Source organism: Salmo salar, chromosome ssa29 (genome assembly GCF_905237065.1).
Source record: "Salmo salar chromosome ssa29, Ssal_v3.1, whole genome shotgun sequence".
In the NCBI taxonomy this organism is placed as follows: Eukaryota; Metazoa; Chordata; class Actinopteri; order Salmoniformes; family Salmonidae; genus Salmo; species Salmo salar.
In genome coordinates, this window is record NC_059470.1 from 39,796,952 (window position 1) to 39,822,241 (window position 25,290).

Consider the following 25,290-nt stretch of genomic DNA (forward strand, 5'->3'; position numbering starts at 1 on the left):
GAGCCCCAACTCCAGCCTGGTTAGAGACCGTTGAGGCTAGCTGGACTGACTAGGCTCCTGGACCATGGCTGCTTCCCAAATGGCACCCTATTCCCTATATAGTGCACTACTTTAAACCAGGTCCATATGGCACCCTATTCCCTATATAGTGCACTACTTTGACCAGGGCCATATGGAACCCTATTCCCTATATAGTGCCTATTCCCTATATAGTGCACTATTTTAGACCAGAGCCCTATGACACCCTATTCCCTATATAGTGCATTACTTTGACCAGGGCCCTATGGAACCCTATTCCCTATATAGTGCACTACTTTAGACCAGGGCCCTATGTCACCCTATTCCCTATATAGTGCACTACTTTGACCAGGGCCCTATGGAACCCTATTCCCTATATAGTGCACTACTTTAGACCAGGGCCCTATGTCACCCTATTCCCTATATAGTACACTACTTTGACCAGGGCCCTTTGGGAATAGAAGCCATTTGGGAAACACTTTAGGAATGAATGCAGCAGATGGTAGAGGGCTGTTGTTGAGGAGAATGACTCAACATTGTGGTGGGTGAGTTTGATGACGTGTGGTGGACACCAGAGAAGAGTGATGGGGCAGAGAGAGATGGAAAGCTGTGAAAAAAGGCCAGAGGGATAGAAAAGCCTCCCAAGAGAATGTATCTACCAGAAATCTCACCAGAACTCACTGACCTCAGAACTATGGAACTGCTACGGGGGGGGAGGGCAGGAGAGAGAAGTTTAGGGGCTGGGAGAGGGAGGGGTTAGTAGGGATCAAGGGAGGGGTTAGTAGGGATCGAGGGAGGGGTTAGTAGGGATTGAGGGAGGGGTTAGTAGGGATCGATGAAGGGGGGAGGTATAGTGATATAGTGAGAGAGGGAAGTATGGAGGAGGGAGTGAGAGGGAAAGGCCGTCAGGGAGTAAGGAGGAGGGAGTGTTACCAAATGTTGGCCGGATTTTACTCCTCCACATAATGACCAGCTGGATTCCAGAGAAGTTCCCTCCACCCAGATTCTGAAGAACCCCATAACTCCCCCCCTCACATACTTTTAGTATGGTGTTTACTCTATACAAGAGCAATGTAATGTTGACCGGAATGTCTTTACTTCAGCATCACTCTGTAGCATGCACTCCATTCAGTGCATACATAGTAAGTAATGCCTAACTTGGCTCACTAGTACTATATATGTAGTATCACACACAGGCTGATTGACACGTTAACAGCAGCACCATCTATTGGCTTGGCGACATCTCGTAACACCTTCCTTTACCCAACAAATTAAGATAACTCCTCCTCGACTCATAAACAGGAGAACTGGGGTTAAACCCTTGCCAGTGAAAACATTACACTAGTAATAAAAACATATAACTGTGTTCTTATTCAAGTATCTTAAATAAGCATCAACTTTAAAGTCAATACGCAGACTACCCTCATTCCCTCTTACAAAAAAAATACAAAACACAAAAAATATATAATCTTTTAGAGTATCTCACAGGCACTGCGATATTTGCCCTGGTTCTGGTGTGTGTCACGTCCTGACCATAGAAAGCTGTTATTTTCTATTGTAGAGTAGGTCAGGGCGTGACAGGGTTTTTTTCTAGTTTCGTTTTTCTACGTTGTTATGTTCTAGTTGTTGTATTTCTATGTTGGGTTTTGTTTGGGATGATATCCAATTAGAGGCAGCTGGTCCTCGTTGTCTCTAATTGGAGATCATACTTAAGTAGGTGTTTTCCCCACCTGGGTTTGTGGGAGATTGTTTTTGAGTAAGTGTATGTTTCTACTCTGCGTCACGGTTTGCTGTTTTTTTTTTTTAGTTCTTTAGTTTATTGTGTATGTATTGCATAGTTTCACAGTGAAAATAAAATGTGGAACGACACACACACTGCACTTTGGTCCGAATGTCTTTTCTGTTTCTGCTGTATTTTTTATTTTTTTTTACCGTTCACTAGTACTTCATACGACCGGTCACTGAGTTGATCAGTGAATATGTCCAGAGTCCAATTGCTGGCTGAGTTGTTGTGGTTGAAAAGAACCCTTACTGCTTGTCCTTGGACGATGTTGGGCATGTGTGTCATAGTGGTGTTTAGCTGTCAATTACATTTAGCTGTCAATTACATTTTGTACCATTTGGGGTGTGAGCAGTTTTTTTCATGGTGGGTAGGATCGTGTGTGTGTGTGTGTGTGTGTGTGTGTGTGTGTGTGTGTGTGTGTGTGTGTGTGTGTGTGTGTGTGTGTGTGTGTGTGTGTCTGGACACCTAGAAAACTGTTAAATCCCTCTGTTGGATTATTCCTCCATTCCAACCCTGCTTTCCATGGGTCTTCACCATCCATCGCAGGCCTTTTTTAGGAGCTTTTTGGCATTACTTTGGCTTTGATACGGCGATGCCTTCACATGTTTAAAGTCCAACTCATCAGCACATTTTTATAAAGTCCATTCCGGAGAAAGGGTGGTCATTACTAGAAACAACAGTGTGGACAACGCCATGTCTGCTGAACTGCTTTGTGCAACATTCAATGATGGCGTCTGATGTGGTGTCAGTCAGCTTGTCGAACTCCTTGTAGTCCGAGTAATAATCGACCATTGAGGTAGTTGACTGTGAATAAGTCCATTCTGATCTTGGACCATGGGAGGGGATGGATTTGGTGGGGGGATGAGTGTCTCCTCTGGATGGATTTGGTGGGGGGACGAGTGTCTCCTCTGGATGGATTTGGTGGGGGGACGAGTGTCTCCTCTGGATGGATTTGGTGGGGGGACGAGTGTCTCTTCTGGATGGATTTGGTGGGGGGACGAGTGTCTCCTCTGGATGGATTTGGTGGGGGGACGAGTGTCTCCTCTGGATGGATTTGGTGGGGGGACGAGTGTCTCCTCTGGATGGATTTGGTGGGGGACGAGTGTCTCCTCTGGATGGATTTGGTGGGGGGACGAGTGTCTCCTTGTGTTGTCTCCTCTGGATGGAGTTACAGGTGGCACATTTGCTGATAAAGATCTTTACGTCCTCCATAATCTTTGGCCAGAAAACAACATCAACGTGCCTTTCTGAGACTGGCCTCTATGCCTGAGTGGCCAGAGTGTATTTTGTGTAGAAAGTCAGAGTGTAACATGTCAGGGATATAGACCCTGTTTCCTTTAAATATCAGTCCATTTTTCTGTGGTGAGCTACTCTTTGTACGTCCAGAAATCTTTCAGTGTGTGACTCACAGCCGGTTTGGTTCCAGGCCAGCCGTGGTTGATTTGTGCGTACAGAGCCTCAAAACAGTGGGTCCTGGCAACAGTGTGCTTTGATTGACTCCATTGTCTTAGTTGAGATGTTGACATCACTGGTGTGATCCACCTGTTCCAGGTCAGTTGTGACTAGACCCATAGCGTTGACCGTGGCTGGTGTTTGCATTTGTCTGTGCTCTGTTGTTGATTGAGCTGTTCTGGACAGGAAGTCAGCTACAGTTGAAGATGGAAGTTTACATACACTTAGGTTGGAGTCATTAAAACTCGTTTTTCAACCACTCCACAAATATCTTGTTAACAAACTATAGTTTTGGCAAGTTAGTGAGGACATCTACTTTCTGACACAAGTAATTTTTCCCAAAATTGTTTACAGACAGATTATTTCACTTATAATTCACGGTTTCACAATTCCAGTGGGTCAGAAGTTTACATACACTAAGTTGACTGTGCCAGAAAGTTATGTCATGGCTTAAGAAGATTCTGATAGGCTAATTGACATAATTTGAGTCAATTGGAGCTGTGCCTGTGGATGTATTTCAAGGCCTCCCTTCAAACTTAGTGCCTCTTTGTTTGACATCATTGTTAAATAAAAAGAAATCAGCCAAGACCTCAGAGAATGAATTGTGGACCTCCACAAGTCTGGAAATTGCTCCCAAGGATGAACCAAATGCCTGAAGGTACCATGTTCATCTGTACAAACAATAGTACGCAAGTATAAACACCATGGGACATGCAGCCGTCATACTGCTCAGAAAGGAGACGCGTTCTGTCTCCTAGAGATGAACGTACTTTGATGCGAAAAGTGAAAATCAATTCCAGAACAACAGCAAAGGACCTTGTGAAGATTCTGGAGGAAACGGGTACAAAAGTATTTATATCCACAATAAAACGAGTCCTATATCGACATAACCTGAAAGGCCGCTCAGCAAGGAAGAAGCCACTGCTCCAAAACCGCCATAAAAAAGTCAGACTACGGTTTGCAACTGCACATGGGGACAAAGATCGTACTGTTTGGAGAAATATCCTCTGGTCTGATGAAACAAAAATAGAACTGTTTGGCCATAATGACCATCATTATCTTTGGAGGAAAAAGGGGGAGGCTTGCAAGCCGAAGAACACCATCCCAACCGTGAAGCATGGGGGTGGCAGCATCATGTTGTGGGGGTGCTTTGCTGCAGGAGGGACTGGTGCACTTCACAAAATATATGTTGATATATTGAAGCAACCTTAAGACATCAGTCAGGAAGTTAAAGCTTGGTCGCAAATGGGTCTTCCAAATGGACATTGACCCCAAACATACTTCCAAAGTTGTGGCAAAATGGCTTAATGTCAACAAAGTCAAGGTACTGGAGTGGCCATCACAAAGCCCTGACCTCAATCCTATAGAAAATGTGTGGGCAGAACTGAAAAAATGTGTGCGAGCAAGGAGACCTACAAACCTGACTCCGTTACACCAGCTTTGTCAGGAGGAATGGGCCAAAATTCACCCAACTTATTGTGGGAAGCATGTGGAAGGCTACCCGAAACGTTTGACTCAAGTTAAACAATTTAAAGGCAATGCTACCAAATATTAATTGAGTGTATGTAAACTTCTGACCCACTGGGAATGTGATGAAAGAAATAAAAGCTGAAATAAATCATTCTCTCTACTATTATTCTAACATTTCACATTCTTAAAACAAAGTGTTGATCCTAACTGACCTAAGACAGGGAATTTTTACTAGGATTAAATGTCAGGAATTATGAGAAACTGAGTTTAAATGTATTTGTATGTAAACTTCCCACTACAACTGTAGATGTAGTTCTTTGCCTTGTTTGTATTGCACGTGGAGTTGGTATCTTTATAGCCTTTTCAACATTCTCTGCAGTCATTTGAGTGCTGTGAGTAGGGATTTCATAAAAAGAATCTCAAATTTGTTGTGGCTGTGTATTGTAATAAACTCTCTGCCATACAGATACTGGTCAAACTTGTCACATGCAAAAACAACGGAGAGATATTCAATCTGTGCATCTCTTTGTTCTGGCTGAGTCAATGTTCTGGAGGCAAAAAGCAACAGGTTGTCCTTTCTGTAGAAGGGCTGCACCCAAACCTGCCTCACTGGCATCACACTGGCGTGTGAGTTCATCATTCAGGTCGTAGTATTTGAGCACTAGGTGTTGTGACTGTTTGATAGTCTCAACTGCTGCGTCATGCTGTGGTAGCCGTGTTTAGTTAATGTCCCTGTTTTTTATTTATTTTACCTTTATTTAACTTGGCAAGTCGGTTAACAACAAATTCTTATTTTCAATGACGGCCTAGGAACAGTGGGTTAACTGCCTTGTTCAGGGGCAGAACAACAGATTTGTACCTTGTCAGCTCGGGGATTCGATCTTGCAACCTTTCGGGGTACTAGTCCAACGCTCTGACCGCTAGGCTACCTGTCGCCCCAGGTAGTCAGTGTTCTGAGCGGCTCACACACATCAGATAGGCGGGGGGCATGAATGTTGCAAGATAGTTCACAAACCTCAACTTGAAGTCGGTCGGTGTTAACCCATGTTCTGAACGGCTGTTATTTTCTCTGGGTCAAGGCGAAGGCCCTCCGTGTTGAGAAGATGACCCATGTATATCACACAAGGTAGCTTTAACATGAGTTTCTATTGGTTCAGCTTCAGGTTGACATTATCTTGCTCCGTGCAGGAGATCTGTAAGGTTTCTGTCATGATCTGACATCGCCTCGTCCTGTGTGTCACCACATCCAGAGATCACACTCATTCTTTTTAGTCCCTGTAGTCCTTCACCGCTGGTAATCTTCAGCTGCTGGCTTGATTCCAAAATGGCATTCTCAGCCATCTATAACTGCATACTACTTCCTGTCCTGGAAGTTGTTGGATAGCTGCTCACTTCATCAAGTTTGACTTGCTAATATCCCATCTTTGTCATTGAGTACTGAGAATACATTTGCGTTGGATATTTCGTGTTGAACCTTTGAATTAAAATCTTAGAATCATCTGGAAGTGTGATCTCAGTAAGGCTTTGTTGAGTGTATATTGAGTGCTGCATGTATATTCATATTTAATCCTGTTTTTCCAATGATAAACCATTTTGCTGATCCATGGTGTTGGCTCTGATGACTTTCATGATAATGTCTACATTGTCCATTGAATGTATGGCCTTTGTGATCTTTTCCTTCAGTGGAATAGGCATTCAGTCTTGGTAGCTGCTACACAGGTCTCGAGGGCTGCACTGTCTGCTTCTAGGTGTAGCTCTCCAGGAAGGCATCCAAGCCCATCCAACACGTCCTTGTACTTGGAGATAATGTCCTCAGTTGTCATGATGACCTCAGTGGATGTGGTGCTTGCGGACGTGATGTAAAACATACCTGTGGTTCACATGTAGTAGACTGTATCACTAAACAGAATTTTGCGGAATCCCTGCTTCTAGAGCTCTGTTAGTACACAGCTCGTTTCATTGGAAGACCTTTGCAATTTCAGGGAGATTTACACCGTTTTAAACTATGACATTTGTTTTTATAAATGTGTAGCCTATTTGGAAAGGAAGCTCAGAAAGTCAACCAGAAAGCAAGCCTTCCAAGCATATCTAGAGGAATACCTCTGTTATCATTCTAACTACAATGAAGAAATGTGAAACACTGACATGATTCAGCAAAGCTGGTTTTTGTTTTCTCCAGAAACAGAGATGGTAACTGGTTCTGAACTGCGGCCATGGATCTGTACCCAGACACCTGGAAAGTGGTTATTATCGTGGATGATTCCGGGCATGTTGGAAATGTAAATATTGTCTTACTCACTTTGGTGTTTGCGTTGCCATGGATGATCACTGGCAGGGTGTCGTACACAGTGTTTCTCACACGGGCACTCTTCGTTCCAAACTTCAAGAGAACCTCGTCTGGAGTGAGAGAGAGGAGAACAGAAGAACGACAGGGGTTCAACATGCTGGCTACTGTAGGGAGAGAGAAGAACAGGGTTCAACATGCTGGCTACTGTAAGGAGAGAGAAGAACAGGGTTCAACATGCTGGCTACTGTAAGGAGAGAGAAGAACAGGGTTCAACATGCTGGCTACTGTAAGGAGAGAGAAGAACAGGGTTCAACATGCTGGCTACTGTAAGGAGAGAGAAGAACAGGGTTCAACATGCTGGCTACTGTAAGGAGAGAGAAGAACAGGGTTCAACATGCTGGCTACTGTAAGGAGAGAGAAGAACAGGGTTCAACATGCTGGCTACTGTAAGGTGAGAGAAGAACAACAGGGTTCAACATGCTGGCTACTGTAAGGAGAGAGAAGAACAGGGTTCAACATGCTGGCTACTGTAAGGTGAGAGAAGAACAACAGGGTTCAACATGCTGGCTACTGTAAGGAGGGAGAAGAAAAACTGGGTTCAACATGCTGGCTACTGTAGGGAGAGAGAAGAACAACAGTGTTCAACATGCTGGCTACTGTAGGGTGAGAGAAGAACAACAGTGTTCAACATGCTGGCTACTGTAAGGAGGGAAAAGAACAACAGGGTTCAACATGCTGGATACTGTAAGGAGGGAGAAGAAAAACTGGGTTCAACATGCTGGATACTGTAAGGAGGGAGAAGAAAAACTGGGTTCAACATGCTGGCTACTGTAGGGAGAGAGAAGAACAACAGGGTTCAACATGCTGGCTACTGTAGGGTGAGAGAGGAACAACAGGGTTCAACATGCTGGATACTGTAGGGTGAGAGAAGAACAACAGGGTTCAACATGCTGGATACTGTAAGGAGGGAAAAGAACAACAGTGTTCAACATGCTGGATACTGTAGGGTGAGAGAAGAACAACAGGGTTCAACATGCTGGCTACTGTAAGGAGAGAGAAGAACAACAGGGTTCAACATGCTGGATACTGTAAGGAGAGAGAAGAACAACAGGGTTCAACATGCTGGATACTGTAAGGAGAGAGAAGAACAACAGGGTTCAACATGCTGGATACTGTAAGGAGAGAGAAGAACAACAGGGTTCAACATGCTGGCTACTGTAAGGAGAGAGAAGAACAACAGGGTTCAACATGCTGGCTACTGTAGGGAGAGAGAAGAACAGGGTTCAACATGCTGGATACTGTAAGGAGAGAGAAGAACAGGGTTCAACATGCTGGCTACTGTAGGGAGAGAGAAGAAAACAGGGTTCAACATGCTGGCTACTGTAAGGAGAGAGAAGAACAACTGGGTACAGAACAGTCCTGGGCGAGAGCCTCTCTTATCTAAACCCAACAAGGGTACCAAAATGACGGTAACTTTCCCAAAACTCCCAGGTTCCTGGTTGGAAGACTTGATTTCCTGCGTATTCCCTTCTGATTACGGGAATCTTCCAACCAGGATTTCTGGAAAATCTGGACATTTTTGAAAAGTTAGCAGAATTTTGCAACCCTTGCCCTCTCTTATCTGACTGTCACAAGGCTCTGTCTGGGCTCTGCCTGGGCTCTGCCTGGGCTCTGCCTGGGCTCTGTCTGGGCTCTGTCTGGGCTCTGTCTGGGCTCTGTCTGGGCTCTGTCTGGGCTCTGTCCGCTCTTTGGCAAAATACACAGGCTGATACAGAACTCAGTAGCGTAAATTAAATCCCTCTGTGAAGAAGGTTGTGAAAATGCTAAAGTTGCTATTCAGAGATTAGTATGATTCCAAGAGCTATGAACACTTCCCAATAGTTTTAATTTTAAATCAGTCAGTGTGGAATATAAGAAAAGAACAGTTTGAGATTAGTTTTAAAACCCATTAGAGTCTAAGCCCTGTCTACTAAGCTCTATGGAGTTTTTAAGAAGGTCAAGGATCATTTAGCTGGTTGATTTAGAATTTTAAGACCCCTTGAAGTATAAAAAAGTTCTTGCCGTAATATGGACTTGGTCTTTTACCAGATAGGGCTGTATATCACCTCTACCTTGTCACAACACAAATGATTGGTTCAAACTCATTAAGAAGGAAAGACATTCCACAAATTACCTTTTAACGAGGCACGCCTGTTAATTAAAATGCATTCCAGACGACTACATCATTAAGCTGGCTGAGAGAATACCAAGAGTGTGCAAAGCTGTCATCAAGGCAAAGGGTGGCTACGTTGAATAATCTGGCTATGATTTGGAAAGGCACACACCTGTCTATATAAGATCCCACTGTTGACAGGAGGTGGTGTGGGGGTGCTTTGCTGGTGACTCTTGTCAGTGATTTATTTAGAATTCAAGCCACACTTAACCAGCATGGCTACCACAGCATTATGCAGCGATACGCCATCTCATCTGGTTTGCACATAGTGGGACTATCATTTGTTATTCAATAGGACAATGACCCAGCACACCTCCAGGCTGTGTAAGCTTTATTTGACCAAGGAGAGTGATGGAGTGCTGCATCAGATGACCTAGCCTCCACAATCACCCGACCTCAACCCAAATGAGATGTTTTGGATGAGTTGGAACGCAGAGTGAGGGAAAAGCAGCCAACAAGTTCTCAGCATATTTGGGAACTTCTTCAAGACTGTTAGAAAAGCATTCCAGGTGAAGCTGATTGAGAGAATGCCAAGAATGCGCAAAGCTGTTATCAAGGCAAAGTGTGGCTACTTCGCAATTCAACGGCTCAGACACGAGAGGTATGTGGCAGGGTCTACAGTCAATCACGGACTACAAAAGAAAAACCAGCCCCGTCACGGACCACGATGCCTTGCTCCCAGACAGACGAAACAACTGCTTTGCTCGCTTTGAGGACAATACAGTGCCACTGACACGGCCCGCTACCAAAACCTGCGGGCTCTCCTTCACTGCAGCCAAAGTGTCATCAAGTTTGCAGATGACACTACAGTGGTAGTTTTGATTACCAACAACGACGAGACGGCCTACAGGGAGGAGGTGAGGGCCCTCGGAGTGTGGTGTCAGGAAAATGACCTCACACTCAACGTCAACAAAACAAAGGAGATGATCGTGGACTTCAGGAAACAGCAGAGGGAGCAGCCCCCTATCCACATCGACGGGACAGTAGTGGAGAAGGTGGAAAGTTTTAAGTTCCTCGGTGTACACATCATGGACAAACTGAAATGGTCCACCCACACAGACAGCGTGGTGAAGAAGGCGCAACAGCGCCTCTTCAACCTCAGGAGGCTGAAGAAATGTGGTTTGTCACCAAAAACACTCACAAACCTTTACAGATGCATAATCGAGAGCATCCTGTCGGGCTGTATCACCGCCTGGTACGGCAACTACACCGCTCACAACCGCAGGGCTCTCCAGAGGGTGGTGAGGTCTGCAAACTACCTGCCCTCCAGGACACCTACACCACCCGATGTCACAGGATGGCCAAAAAGATCATCAAGGACAGCAACCACCCGAGCCACTGCCTGTTCACCCCGCTATCATCCAGAAGGCGAGGTCAGTACAGGTGCATCAAAGCTGGAACCGAGAGACTGAAAAAACAGCTTCTATCTCAAGGCCATCAGACTGTTAAACAGCCATCACTAACATAGAGTGGCTGCTGCCAACATACTGACTCATCTCTAGCCACTTTAATAATGGGAAAATTGATGTAATCACTAGCCACTTTATATTATTTATATTATATAATGTTTACATACCCTACATTACTCATCTCATATGTATATACTGTACGTTATACCATCTACTGCATCCTGCCATCTTGATGTAATTAGATGTATCACTAGCCACCTTAAACAATGCCACTTTATATAATGTTTTCATACCCTACAATACTCATCTCATATGTGTATATTGTACTCCATACCATCTACTGCATCTTGCCTATGCCGTTCGGCCATCACTCATTTATATATTTTTATGTACATATTTGTATTCATTCCGTTACACTTGTGTGTACAAGGTAGTTGTTGTGAAATTGTTAGGTTAGATTACTTGTTAGATATTACTGCATGGTCTGAACTAGAAACACAAGCATTTCGCTACACTCGCATTAACATCTGCTAACCATGTGAATGTGACAATACATTTGATTTGAAGAATCTAAAATCTAAAATGTATTTTTTATTTTATTTTTGGGCTTACTACATGATTCCATATGTGTTATTTCATAGTTGTGATGTCTTCACTATTATTCTACAATGTAGAAAACAGTAAAAATAAAGAAAAATCCTGAATGAGTAGATGTGTCCAAACTCTTGACTGGTACTGTGTGTGTATATATATATATATATATATATATATATATATATGTATGTATGTATGTATGTATGTATGTATGTATGTATGTATGTATGTATGTATGTATGTATGTATGTATGTATATATATATATATATATATAAACTATATGAGGGATTAGAAATGCCGCAGACAATTACAGTGATGGAAACTACTATCTATCTTCAATATAGTAGCTGATCTACCCACTAAAAATAAAAATAAAATGTTAAAACAGTTTCCATACACAGGACATTCAGAAAGTACTCAGACCCCTTCCATTTTCCCCACATATTGTTACGTTACAGCCTTATTCTGTAATTTATTAAATGACATGTTTTCCTCATCAATCTACACACAATACCCCATAATGACAAAGCGAAAAGTATTTTTTCTTCATTTTTGCTAATATTTATTTTGCTATTAGACTTGTTTCCATTAATCCTGTTTCCATTAATCATAATTTAAATGTTTCTACAATTTGATTGGAGTCCACCTGTGGTAAATTAAATTGATTGGACATGATTTGGAAAGGCACACTCCTGTCTATATAAGATCCCACAGTTGACAATGCATGTCAGAGCAAAAACCAAGCCATGAGGTTGGAGGAATTGTCCGTAGAGTTCTGAGACGGGATTGTGTCGAGGCACAGATCTGGGGAAGGGTACCAAAACATTTATGCAGCATTGAAGGTCCCCGCAGTTACCTCCATCATTCTTAAATGGAAGAAGTTTGGTACCACCAAGACTCTTCCTAGAGCTGGCCGCCTGGCCAAACTGAGCAATCGGGGGAGAAGGGCCTTGGTCAAGAACCCGATGGTCACTCTGACAGAGCTACAGAGTACCTCTGTAGAGAGATGGGAGAACCTTCCAGAAGGACAACCATCTCTGCAGCACTCCACCAATCAGGCCTTTATGGTAGAGTGGCCAGGCGGAAGTCACTGTTTGAAAGTTTGTAGGCAAAACCGTTTCCGATGCGAAAGACGATTTTGTAAGAAGACCGATGTTCGGGAAGTCTGACAAACACCGCTTTAGCTCTGTCACCTTTCACCTTTCACCACAGGAAGTGCGACAGGCGGATGCGGTGGATATCTCTAGCTTAAACTGACAGATTTTAACGGGGATGTTTTTATTATGCTAAATTGGATTTCCGGTTGGTCTTGGACATCAATCAACTTAATTATATGTTTTCTTTACTTAACAGATTACTGAAACTCCTGATGACATTGACCTTAGTGGGTTATTAAAAGACAAATAGAGACTTCAGAAATGTTAACCAATAATAAGGGCTTCTTCTGTGAAATGGAAACCTGCGAGATCACAGTGATAAGGACTTCTTCTGTGGAGTGGAAACCTGAGCGTTTACAGTAATAAGGCCTTCTTCTGTGGAGTGGAAACCGTATAGTTTACAGTAATAAGGCATTCCTCTGTGGTAACTCACCAATTGCTCCATTTAAATTCTGGAAAATATGAGACTTGTGGTCCAAACCAATGTTCAAAGTCTCCTGAAAACACAGAGAAAACAGAACAGACAAATGACAAGAGTACCTTATATAACCTACCCTCTGTAAAGGGTCCAGGTATATAACTGTAAAGGGTTAAGGTATATAACCTACCCTCTGTAAAGGGTCCAGGTATATAACTGTAAAGGGTTAAGGTATATAACCTACCCTCTGTAAAGGGTCCAGGTATATAACTGTAAAGGGTTAAGGTATATAACCTACCCTCTGTAAAGGGTCCAGGTATATAACTGTAAAGGGTTAAGGTATATAACCTACCCTCTGTAAAGGGTCCAGGTATATAACTGTAAAGGGTTAAGGTATATAGCCTACACTCTGTAAAGTGTCCAGGTATATAACTGTAAAGGGTACGGGTATATAAATGTAAAGGGTCCAGGTATATAACTGTAAAGGGTCCACTTATATAACTGTAAAGGGTCCAGGTATATAACTGTAAAGGTATGGGTATATAACCTACCCTCTGTAAAGGGTCCAGGTATATAACTGTAAAGGTTCCAGGTATATAACTGTAAAGGGTGCAGGTATATAACTGTAAAGGGTGCAGGTATATAACTGTAAAGGGTCCAGGCATATAACTGTAAAGGGTCCAGGGATATAACTGTAAAGGGTACGGGTATATAACAGTAAAGGGTCCAGGTATATAACTGTAAAGGGTCCAGGTATATAACAGTAAAGGGTCCAGGTATATAACTGTAAAGGGTCCAGGTATATAACAGTAAAGTGTCCAGGGATATAACTGTAAAGGGTCCAGGTATATAACAGTAAAGGGTCCAGGGATATAACTGTAAAGGGTCCAGGTATATAACTGTAAAGGGTACAGGTATATAACTTTAAAGGGTCTGGGTATATAACTGTAAAGGGTCCGGGTATATAATTGTAAAGGGTACGGGTATATAACAGTTAAGGGTCCCGGTATATAACTGTAAAGGGGCCAGGGATACAACTGTAAAGGGTACGGGTATATAACTGTAAAGGGTCCAGGTATATAACTGTAAAGGGTCCAGGCATATAACTGTAAAGGGTCCAGGGATATAACTGTAAAGGGTCCAGGGATATAACTGTAAAGGGTACGGGTATATAACAGTAAAGGGTCCAGGTATACAACTGTAAAGGGTACGAGTATATAATTGTAAAGGGCAGGTTTTATTTAGCAGATGATGTACAGTACCATGAGTGCTTACATTAGCACCACACTCTAACCAACTAAGCCACACAGGACCTATACTTACCCTCTGAAAAGAGTCCAGGTATATTTTGGTGTAGAATAGTTGATCGTCATCATTCTCGTGAAGGTTCCACTGCTCGACAATCTTGTTCACATACGGGGCGTAACCGATGATGCCTAGGGGTTAAAACCAGATGGGGTTAAAACCAGATGGGGTTAAAACCACATTGAGTTCAAACCAGATTGAGTTAACACATTGGGTCCTATAAAACTAAATATAGGGTGGTGATTGTGTAGTATAGGGTGTAGTATAGGGTGTAGTGTAGGGTGTAGTATAGGGTGTAGTGTAGGGTGTAGTATAGGGTGTAGTGTAGTGTAGGGTGTAGTTTAGGGTGTAGTATAGGGTGTAGTGTAGGGTGTAGTATAGGGTGTAGTGTAGGGTGTAGTATAGGGTGTAGTATAGGTGTAGTATAGGGTGTAGTATAGGTGTAGTATAGCGTGTAGTATAGGGTGTAGTATAGGTGTAGTATAGCGTGTAGTATAGCGTGTAGTGTAGGGTGTAGTATTTGGTGTAGTATAGCGTGTAGTATAGGGTGTAGTGTAGGGTGTAGTATAGGATGTAGTATAGGGTGTAGTATAGGGTGTAGTATATGGTGTAGTATAGGGTGTAGTATAGGGTGTAGTATAGTGTGTAGTATAGGCTGTAGTATAGGGTGTAGTACAGGGTGTAGTATAGGGTGTAGTGTAGGGTGTAGTATAGGATGTAGTATAGGGTGTAGTGTAGGGTGTAGTATATGGTGTAGTATATGGTGTAGTATAGGGTGTAGTGTAGGGTGTAGTGTAGGGTGTGTATAGGGTGTAGTATAGGTGTAGTGTAGGGTGTAGTGTAGGGTGTAGTATAGGGTGTAGTGTAGGGTGTTTTATAGTGTGTATTGTAAAAGTGACCGCAAATGTGATTATGCCTGTAAATGCTTTTATTATAAAGGTGCATTTTTATGATGAAAATGTTTCTTCCCCAAAACTTGAACCTCCCTCTCTGCTAATGTATATGCCAGTTAGGCTCTACACCCCTTGTAAAGAGGATTAATGTGCTTAATTTTAAGAAGTTATTTGTCAACTTTAGCTGTGATACAAAGTTTGATACATATAGGCCTAGGTTACGTGATGTGTGTGACTATGATTTGAAAAAGTTGTAAAAAAAAAAAAGGCATTAGGCATTGTTTCTTGCCTTACTCTCAACATCTTTCACAAGTGATGATATATAATTCACAAGCTAATATTGTCACCCATCACACTATTCTTGATTTAATCTTGTCTTTACATATAAAATAAATATATACTAAATATACTAAATAATATATGTGTGAAATTTGTTTTAATTTAGAATGGGCCATTTTCAATGCAGGGGAAAAAATACATGTAATCTATACACTTCAAAAGCGAATCGAGGACACTTTTCCTATGGTTCATTATCATGCCAGCCAGGTAGGCTATACTGCTGTTGTAAAGATAAGCAATGTGCTTAATATTAGGAAAGTTGAGAAAGAGGTATAGTCGGCCTAGCCTATAGAAAGCTGATGGGATCCTCCTCTTTTTAATAGAGGCCATCACTCTTGTTTTCTCACGCAATTGCATAGCCTATAGAAATGTTGCGCAACATGAGCTCATGGGCTCTCGTGAAATGTTTGATTAGATTTTCTATTTTATTTGCATTGATGTCAGAGAGATTAGAGGGACAATAGAGTGCTGAGTACCAGGCAGTTAGCAAGTTTGGTAGGCTACTAATGACCATCAGCAGTATCAGAGCTTGGAGAAGACTAATTACAGTGACTAAACGGTCACGTGGAATTTGACTGCCTTCCTGACTCGTGACCGCCAGTGTGGCGGTAACACGGTCACCGCAACAGCCCTACTCAGGTGATTATAAGGTACAAGACATCTAAAACAACTTGTATTTTTACCTTTATTTAACTAGGCAAGTCAGTTAAGAACAAATTCTTATTTTCAATGACGGCCTATGAACAGTGGGTTAACTGCCTTGTTCAGGGGCAGAAAGACAGATTTCGTACCTTGTCAGCTCAGGGATTTGAACTTGCAACCTTTGGGATACTAGTCCAACGCTCTAACCACTAGGCTCCAAATGGCTTACTCATTTACCTAGCTCTTAGCAATAGTTTTTTTTGTATTAAGTTGTAAATGACAATGCATTGAGAATGGTGTTACTCCTATCAGGGAAAATAAAAAGTAGGGGACGATCCACTTGTAACCGACATGCTGCTCGACTTTATCGTTTCGTCGCTCGTAAAGATGGTGGAATTACGAGGGAATTAAGTCAATGTCGAAATATACGTCACGCTGTATATGTAGACACACCTCCACCTGTCGCGAACGTTGTTGCAATGATCGGACCAAGGTGCAGCGCGGAATGGTTTCATCTATATTCGAGTGAAACGCACAGAAAACAATAAAGAGCAACAACAACAACAACATAAAACTCACAGGTTCTATTTTAGAGTAAATAGTACACTAGTGTTTCGTCTAATGGAGGGTGTTATACCAACCTTGACCTAATATTAACCAAACCTGCCCTAATACTAACCAAACCTGTCCTAATACTAACTAAACCTGGCCCAATACTAACCAAACCTGACCATACACTAACCAAACCTGGCCCAATACTAACCAAACCTGACCATGCACTAACCAAACCTGCCCTAATATTAACCAAACCTGACCTAATACTAACCAAACCTGACCTAATACTAACCCAACCTGACCTAATACTAACCAAACCTGTCCTAATACTATCCAAACCTGCCCTAATACTAACCAAACCTGGCCCAATACTAACCAAACCTGGCCTAATACTAACCAAACCTGACCATACACTAACCAAACCTGACCTAATACTAACCAAACCTGTCCTAATACTAACCAAACCTGGCCTAATACTAACCAAACCTGGCCTAATACTAACCAAACCTGACCTAATACTAACCAAACCTGGCCTAATACTAACCAAACCTGGCCTAATACTAACCAAACCTGACCTAATACTAACCAAACCTGACCTAATACTAACCAAGCCTGACCTAATACTAACCAAACCTGGCCTAATACTAACCAAACCTGACCTAATACTAACCAAACCAAACCTGACCATACCAAACCCCACCTAATACTAACCAAACTTGACCAAACACAAGTTCTACTTACCATTGCTACACCAAACATTTACCCATCTATCCAGGGCCGGCTCCAGGCGTAAGCGACATAAGAGGTGGATTAGGTCCCCCAGCCGCTAGGGGGCCCACGACAGTATTGGAACTCAGTCGGGGTCTCAACCAGGGATGTAGTGGAACGCATATAAACACTGTTTATTCACCTTTTCATTATTATTGTTTGACGAACATATTATTGCGTTGCCAGCGTTGATCAGTGCACAGAATACTAATATACTGGATCTGTGTTCTAATCGTGCCTTCCTCTCTGTGTTCTAATCGTGTCTTCCTCTCTGTGTTCTAATCGTGTCTTCCTCTCTGTGTTCTAATCGTGTCTTCCTCTCTGTGTTCTAATCGTGCCTTCCTCTCTGTGTTCTAATCGTGCCTTCCTCTCTGTGTTCTAATCGTGCCTTCCTCTCTGTGTTCTAATCGTGCCTTCCTCTCTGTGTTCTAATCGTGCCTTCCTCTCTGTGTTCTAATCGTGTCTTCCTCTCTGTGTTCTAATCGTGCCTTCCTCTCTGTGTTCTAATCGTGCCTTCCTCTCTGTGTTCTAATCGTGCCTTCCTCTCTGTGTTCTAATCGTGCCTTCCTCTCTGTGTTCTAATCGTGCCTTCCTCTCTGTGTTCTAATCGTGCCTTCCTCTCTGTGTTCTAATCGTGTCTTCCTCTCTGTGTTCTAATCGTGCCTTCCTCTCTGTGTTCTAATCGTGCCTTCCTCTCTGTGTTCTAATCGTGTCTTCCTCTGTGTTCTAATCGTGTCTTCCTCTCTGTGTTCTAATCGTGTCTTCCTCTGTGTTCTAATCGTGTCTTCCTCTCTGTGTTCTAATCGTGTCTTCCTCTCTGTGTTCTAATCGTGCCTTCCTCTCTGTGTTCTAATCGTGCCTGCCGCTCTGTGTTCTAATCGTACCTTCCTCTCTGTGTTCTAATCGTGCCTTCCTCTCTGTGTTCTAATCGTGTCTTCCTCTCTGTGTTCTAATCGTGCCTTCCTCTCTGTGTTCTAATCGTGCCTTCCTCTCTGTGTTCTAATCGTGCCTTCCTCTCTGTGTTCTAATCGTGCCTTCCTCTCTGTGTTCTAATCGTGCCTTCCTCTCTGTGTTCTAATCGTGCCTGCCGCTCTGTGTTCTAATCGTACCTTCCTCTCTGTGTTCTAATCGTGCCTTCCTCTCTGTGTTCTAATCGTGCCTTCCTCTCTGTGTTCTAATCGTACCTTCCTCTGTGTGTTCTAATCGTGCCTTCCTCTCTGTGTTCTAATCGTGTCTTCCTCTCTGTGTTCTAATCGTGCCTTCCTCTCTGTGTTCTAATCGTGCCTTCCTCTCTGTGTTCTAATCGTGCCTTCCTCTCTGTGTTCTAATCGTGCCTTCCTCTCTGTGTTCTAATCGTGCCTTCCTCTCTGTGTCCTAATCGTGCCTTCCTCTGTGTGTTCTAATCGTGCCTGCCGCTCTGTGTGACTCTATTCATATGGACTATATACATGTTTAATTTTTTATTAATATTTATTTATTTCACCTTTATTTAAATGAGGTAGGCAAGTTGAGAACAAGTTCTCATTTACTACTGCGACCTGGCAAAGTGCGTCACAAACAACATCACAGAGTTACACATGGAATAAACAAACGTACAGTCAATAACACAATATAAAAGTCTATATACAGTGTGTGCAAATGAGGTAAGATTAGGGTAGGAAATCAATAAATAGGCCATAGTGGAGAAAAAAATACAATTTAGCGTTAACACTGGAGTGATAGATGTGCAGATGATGACGTACAAGTAGAGATACTGGGGTGCAAAAGAGCAAAAATAAATAATAATATGGGGATGAGGTAGTTGGGTGGACTATTTACAGATGGGCTATGTACAGGTGCAGTGATCTGTAACCTGATCTGACAGCTGATGCTTAAAGTTAGTGAGGGAGATTTAAGTCTCCAGCTTCATTGATTTTTGCAATTCGTTCCAGTCATTGGCAGCAGAGAACTGGAAGGAAAGGCGGCCAAAGGAGGAATAGGCTTTGGGGGTGACCAGTGAGATATACCTGCTGGAGCGCGTGCTACGGGTGGGTGCTGCTATGGTGACCAGTGAGCTGAGATAAGGCAGGGCTTCACCTAGCAAAGACTTATAAATGACCTGAAGCCAGTGGGTTTGGCGATGAATATGAAACGAGGGCCAGTCAACGAGAGCATACAGTTCGCAGTGGTGGGTAGTATATGGGGCTTTGGTGACAAAACGGATGGCACTGTGATAGACTGCATCCAATTTGCTGAGTAGAGTGTTGGAGGCTATTTTGTAAATGACATCGTAGAAGTCGAGGATCGGTAGGATAGTCTGTTTTGTGAGGGTTTGTTTAGCAGCATGAGTGAAGGAGGCTTTGTTGCGAAATAGGAAGCTGATTCTAGATTTCATTTTGGATTGGAGATGCTTAATGTGAGTCTGGAAGGAGAGTTTACAGTCTAACCAGACACCTAGGTATTTGTAGTTGTCCACATATTCTAAGTCAGAACCGTCCAGAGTAGTGATGCTGGACGGGCTGGCAGGTGCGGGCAGCGATTGGTTGAAGAGCATGCATTTAGTTTTACTTGCATTTAAGAGCAGTTGGAGGCCACGGAAGGAGAGTTGTATGGCATTGAAGCTCGTCTGGAGGTTAGTTAACACAGTGTCCAAAGAAGGCCGGAAGGATACAGAATTGTGTCGTCTGAGTAGAGGTGGATCAGCAAGAGCAACATCGTATACAGAGAAAAGAGTCGGCCTGAGAATTGAACCCTGTGGCACCCACATAGAGACTGCCTGAGGTCCGATTTGGCATACTGAACTCTGTAGTTGGTGAACCAGGCGAGGCAATCATTTGAGAAACCAAGGCTGTTGAGTCTGCCGATAAGAATGTGGTGATTGACATAGTCGAAGGCCTTTGCCAGGTCTGGCACAGGACGTACAGGGCTGTGGAGGCGTACTGGAGACCTGGTGCGTAGAGCTGGCACAGTTTTTACCAGACTGGGAAGGCGCACTGGAGGTCTAGTGCGTGGGGCCGACACAGGTTGCACCGGACTGGTGACAGGATCCTCTGGTCGGATGTTGAGCAGAACACACTTGTACAACATCTCTCTCATCTCTCCCCATGTGGTCTGTGGCTCTTCCCTCTGCTCAGCCGCCAGCTCCATATGCCCCCCCCCAAAAAAAATTATTGGGTTTCTGTGGCTGTGGTCTGACGACACGCTCCTCCAGAATTTGCCATTCAGGCTCTGGCACTCTCCTCGGTTCGACCGGCCACCCCTTGTGCCCCCCCAAAAATCTTGGGGTTGTCCTTGGGCTTTCTGTGGCCGCGAACCCCGGCGTCGTCGCCTTCCTCCATCATTACCTTCCGTCTGCCGCCAAGGAAGGGTCTCGCATCCACCCATCACTTCTTTCCATGTCCAAAACTCCTTCACCTGGTGAACACGCTGCTTGGTCCTGGTTTGGTGGGATCTTCTGTCACGATCGTCGTAAAAACTGGACCAAGGCGCAGCGTACGTAGCGTTCCACATCTTTATTATGAAGTGAAACTTCAGCAAATACAAAACAATAAACGAACAAACGAAACGTGAAGAAAATAAAGTGCTCGCAGGCAACTATACCTAGACAAGATCCCACAACAAACAGGTGGGAAAAGCCTGCCTAAATATGATCCCCAATCAGAGACAACGATAGACAGCTGTCTCTGATTGGGAACCATACCAGGCCAACGTAGAAATACAAAAACTAGAGTACCCACCGTAGTCACACCCTGACCTAACCAAAATAGAGAATAAAAAGGCTCTCTAAGGTCAGGGCGTGACACCACCACAACTTCACCTCTGTTATCTCCACCCCAAATGAATAGAGGGTAAATAGCATGATATTGTTATGCTTAAATTCAAGGTCAGAATATGCATTGAGAGAAAAGTGCATCAAAAAGGGAATTACGCTCCATTTATGCAAACTTAACTCGGGTTGGAATTTCCCCCCAATAGTGAATGTGGTTTATAGACATCGACCTCATACGGTGATCAACTTGTTCTGTAAGTGGAGTACACTGCACTGCTACTGTACGAACAGGCCTTGAGCTATACAGCATAAAATAGCTGTTAAAATAATCATGACCAGGGATGGGAAGTAAGGGATTACATTTAGAGAGGAATCTACACAACCCTGGTCATGATGACCTCTGGTCCTTAGCTCTCATCCTCTAGTGTATTTACCACAGCTGTAAAGTAACCTACCTGGTCATGATGACCTCTGGTCCTTAGCTCTCATCCTCTAGTGTATTTACCACAGCTGTAAAGTAACCTACCTGGTCATGATGACCTCTGGTCCTTAGCTCTCATCCTCTAGTGTATTTACCACAGCTGTAAAGTAACCTACCCAACCCTGGTCATGATGACCTCTGGTCCTTAGCTCTCATCCTCTAGTGTATTTACCACAGCTGTAAAGTAACCTACCTGGTCATGATGACCTCTGGTCCTTAGCTCTCATCCTCTAGTGTATTTACCACAGCTGTAAAGTAACCAACCCAACCCTGGTCATGATGACCTCTGGTCCTTAGCTCTCTTCCTCTAGTGTATTTACCACAGCTGTAAAGTAACCAACCCAACCCTGGTCATGATGACCTCTGGTCCTTAGCTCTCATCCTCTAGTGTATTTACCACAGCTGTAAAGTAACCAACCCAACCCTGGTCATGATGACCTCTGGTCCTTAGCTCTCTTCCTCTAGTGTATTTACCACAGCTGTAAAGTAACCAACCCAACCCTGGTCATGATGACCTCTGGTCCTTAGCTCTCATCCTCTAGTGTATTTACCACAGCTGTAAAGTAACCTACCTGGTCATGATGACCTCTGGTCCTTAGCTCTCTTCCTCTAGTGTATTTACCACAGCTGTAAAGTAACCTACCTGGTCATGATGACCTCTGGTCCTTTTCTCTCATCCTCTAGTGTATTTACCACAGCTGTAAAGTAACCTACCTGGTCATGATGACCTCTGGTCCTTAGCTCTCATCCTCTAGTGTATTTACCACAGCTGTAAAGTAACCAACCCACCTGGTCATGATGACCTCTGGTCCTTAGCTCTCATCCTCTAGTGTATTTACCACAGCTGTAAAGTAACCTACCTGGTCATGATGACCTCTGGTCCTTAGCTCTCATCCTCTAGTGTATTTACCACAGCTGTAAAGTAACCTACCTGGTCATGATGACCTCTGGTCCTTTTCTCTCATCCTCTAGTGTATTTACCACAGCTGTAAAGTAACCTACCTGGTCATGATGACCTCTGGTCCTTAGCTCTCATCCTCTAGTGTATTTACCACAGCTGTAAAGTAACCTACCTGGTCATGATGACCTCTGGTCCTTAGCTCTCATCCTCTAGTGTATTTACCACAGCTGTAAAGTAACCTACCTGGTCATGATGACCTCTGGTCCTTAGCTCTCATCCTCTAGTGTATTTACCACAGCTGTAAAGTAACCTACCTGGTCATGATGACCTCTGGTCCTTAGCTCTCTTCCTCTAGTGTATTTACCACAGCTGTAAAGTAACCAACAACCCTGGTCATGATGACCTCTGGTCCTTAGCTCTCTTCCTCTGGTGTATTTACCACAGCTGTAAAGTAACCTACCTGGTCATGATGACCTCTGGTCCTTAGCTCTCATCCTCTAGTGTATTTACCACAGCTGTAAAGTAACCTACCTGGTCATGATGACCTCTGGTCCTTAGCTCTCATCCTCTAGTGTATTTACCACAGCTGTAAAGTAACCAACCTGGTCATGATGACCTCTGGTCCTTTTCTCTCATCCTCTAGTGTATTTACCACAGCTGTAAAGTAACCTACCTGGTCATGATGACCTCTGGTCCTTAGCTCTCTTCCTCTAGTGTATTTACCACAGCTGTAAAGTAACCAACCCAACCCTGGTCATGATGACCTCTGGTCCTTAGCTCTCTTCCTCTGGTGTATTTACCACAGCTGTAAAGTAACCTACCTGGTCATGATGACCTCTGGTCCTTAGCTCTCATCCTCTAGTGTATTTACCACAGCTGTAAAGTAACCAACCAACCTGGTCATGATGACCTCTGGTCCTTAGCTCTCTTCCTCTGGTGTATTTACCACAGCTGTAAATTGCAGGGTTGGGTATGTCCTTTGTCAGTCATTTTTTTTTTTTTTTGGGGGGGGGGTTTCCGTCACACACTGGAGAACAACTATTACACACCCAGAATGGAATGACATGCAGAGGAAACGCTGCTCGGAGACAGAGGGGAAAAATTACTTCCAGTAAAAGTCACTAAATATAGAGACGTAGACTGATGATGTCATACAGAAGGTAGTTCAATGGGGAAAGCATGAATGTCATATAAAAGAGTGGTGAAAGCGTGATTGGTGAGAGCTTTGTATACTTCAAATTCTACCTTGGAACCTTGTGTTTTTTTATAGGGTTCGATCCAGCCCCGACATAATATTTACAGAAATTACCATCCCTAGCAGACTGTGTGCGGGCCTTGGGCATATGGGCCTGGGCTTTGGGCATATGGGCCTATGCCTTGGGAATATGGGCCTGGGCCTTGGGCATATGGGCCTGGGCATATGGGCCTGGGCATATGGGCCTGGGCATATGGGCCTGGGACTTGGGAATATGGGCTGGGCCTTGGGCAAATGGGCCTGGGCCTTGGGAATATGGGCCTGGGCATATGGGCCTGGGCCTTGGGCATATGGGCCTGGGCCTTGGGCATATGGGCCTGGGCCTTGGGCATATGGGCCTGGGCCTTGGGCATATGGGCCTGGGCCTTGGGCATATGGGCCTGGGCCTTGGGCATATGGGCCTGGGCCTTGGGCATATGGGCCTTGGGCATATGGGCCTGGGCCTTGGGCATATGGGCCTGGGCCTTGGGCAAATGGGCCTGGGCCTTGGGCATATGGGCCTGGGCATATGGGCCTGGGACTTGGGCATATGGGCCTGGGCCTTGGGCATATGGGCCTGGGCCTTGGGCATATGGGCCTGGGCCTTGGGCATATGGGCCTTTGGGCATATGGGCCTGGGACTTGGGCATATGGGCCTGGTGGGCATATGGGCCTGGGCCTTGGGCATATGGGCCTGGGCCTTGGGCATATGGTCCTGGGACTTGGGCATATGGGCCTGGGCCTTGGGCATATGGGCCTGGGCATATGGGCCTGGGCATATGGGCCTGGGCATATGGGCCTGGGACTTGGGAATATGGGCCTGGGCCTTGGGCAAATGGGCCTGGGCCTTGGGCATATGGGCCTGGGCATATGGGCCTGGGCATATTGGCCTGGGACTTGGGAATATGGGCCTGGGCCTTGGGCAAATGGGCCTGGGCCTTGGGCATATGGGCCTGGGCATATGGGCCTGGGCATATGGGCCTGGGACTTGGGCATATGGGCCTGGGCCTTGGGCATATGGGCCTGGGCCTTGGGCATATGGGCCTGGGACTTGAGCATATGGGCCTTGGGCATATGGGCCTTGGGCATATGAGCCTGGGCCTTGGGCATATGGGCCTGGGGAATATGGGCCTGGGGCATATGGGCCTGGGACTTGGGCATATGGGCCTTTGGCATATGGGCCTTGGGCCTTGGGCATATGGGCCTTGTCTGGCTCTGGAAGTTAACCTACTGTCAATGTGGTGTCTCATCCATGAATCAAATGAGATCTGGCCTGTTCAAGGTTGTATAGCCAACAAAAAGAGGATACATCAAAAATATAATGAATTAATTTAACTTTTGCAGAATCTGCATTTTATCTAATCATTAGTGATGAGGGGGAAAAAAATGATAAAATTACATATCGGGGTATTATTTTTGATGTTATATGGCAATATTATTTATGACAATATCGCCCCAAAAGTCCAGTATTTTTCCTTCATAGCTTGTTCTCCATCTTATTTAGGGGCCCTGCTGGGTTTCTACCAAACTAACAAATGGAATTGTTTTAAGAAGGTCATACCAAGGATCCTTTAGCTAGTTGATCTTAGGTCCTATAGTGCCTTCGTAAAATATTCAGACCG

The 25,290-nt window shown here is 44.2% G+C and overlaps 1 protein-coding gene across 2 annotated transcripts in view; it reads right to left on the reverse strand.

Moving 5' to 3' along the window:
- The window catches only part of LOC106590681 (procollagen-lysine,2-oxoglutarate 5-dioxygenase 2), a 127,829-nt gene that overhangs the window by 55,597 nt on the left and 46,942 nt on the right, over positions 1 to 25,290 (reverse strand). For both annotated transcript variants that reach the window (XM_014181840.2, XM_014181839.2), the window contains exons 5-7: positions 14,126 to 14,238; positions 12,818 to 12,881; positions 7,023 to 7,120 (exon numbers count right to left, since the gene is read on the reverse strand). In XM_014181840.2, the coding sequence (XP_014037315.2) occupies positions 7,023 to 7,120; positions 12,818 to 12,881; positions 14,126 to 14,238 (275 nt within the window). The remainder of the gene's footprint in view (positions 1 to 7,022; positions 7,121 to 12,817; positions 12,882 to 14,125; positions 14,239 to 25,290) is intronic.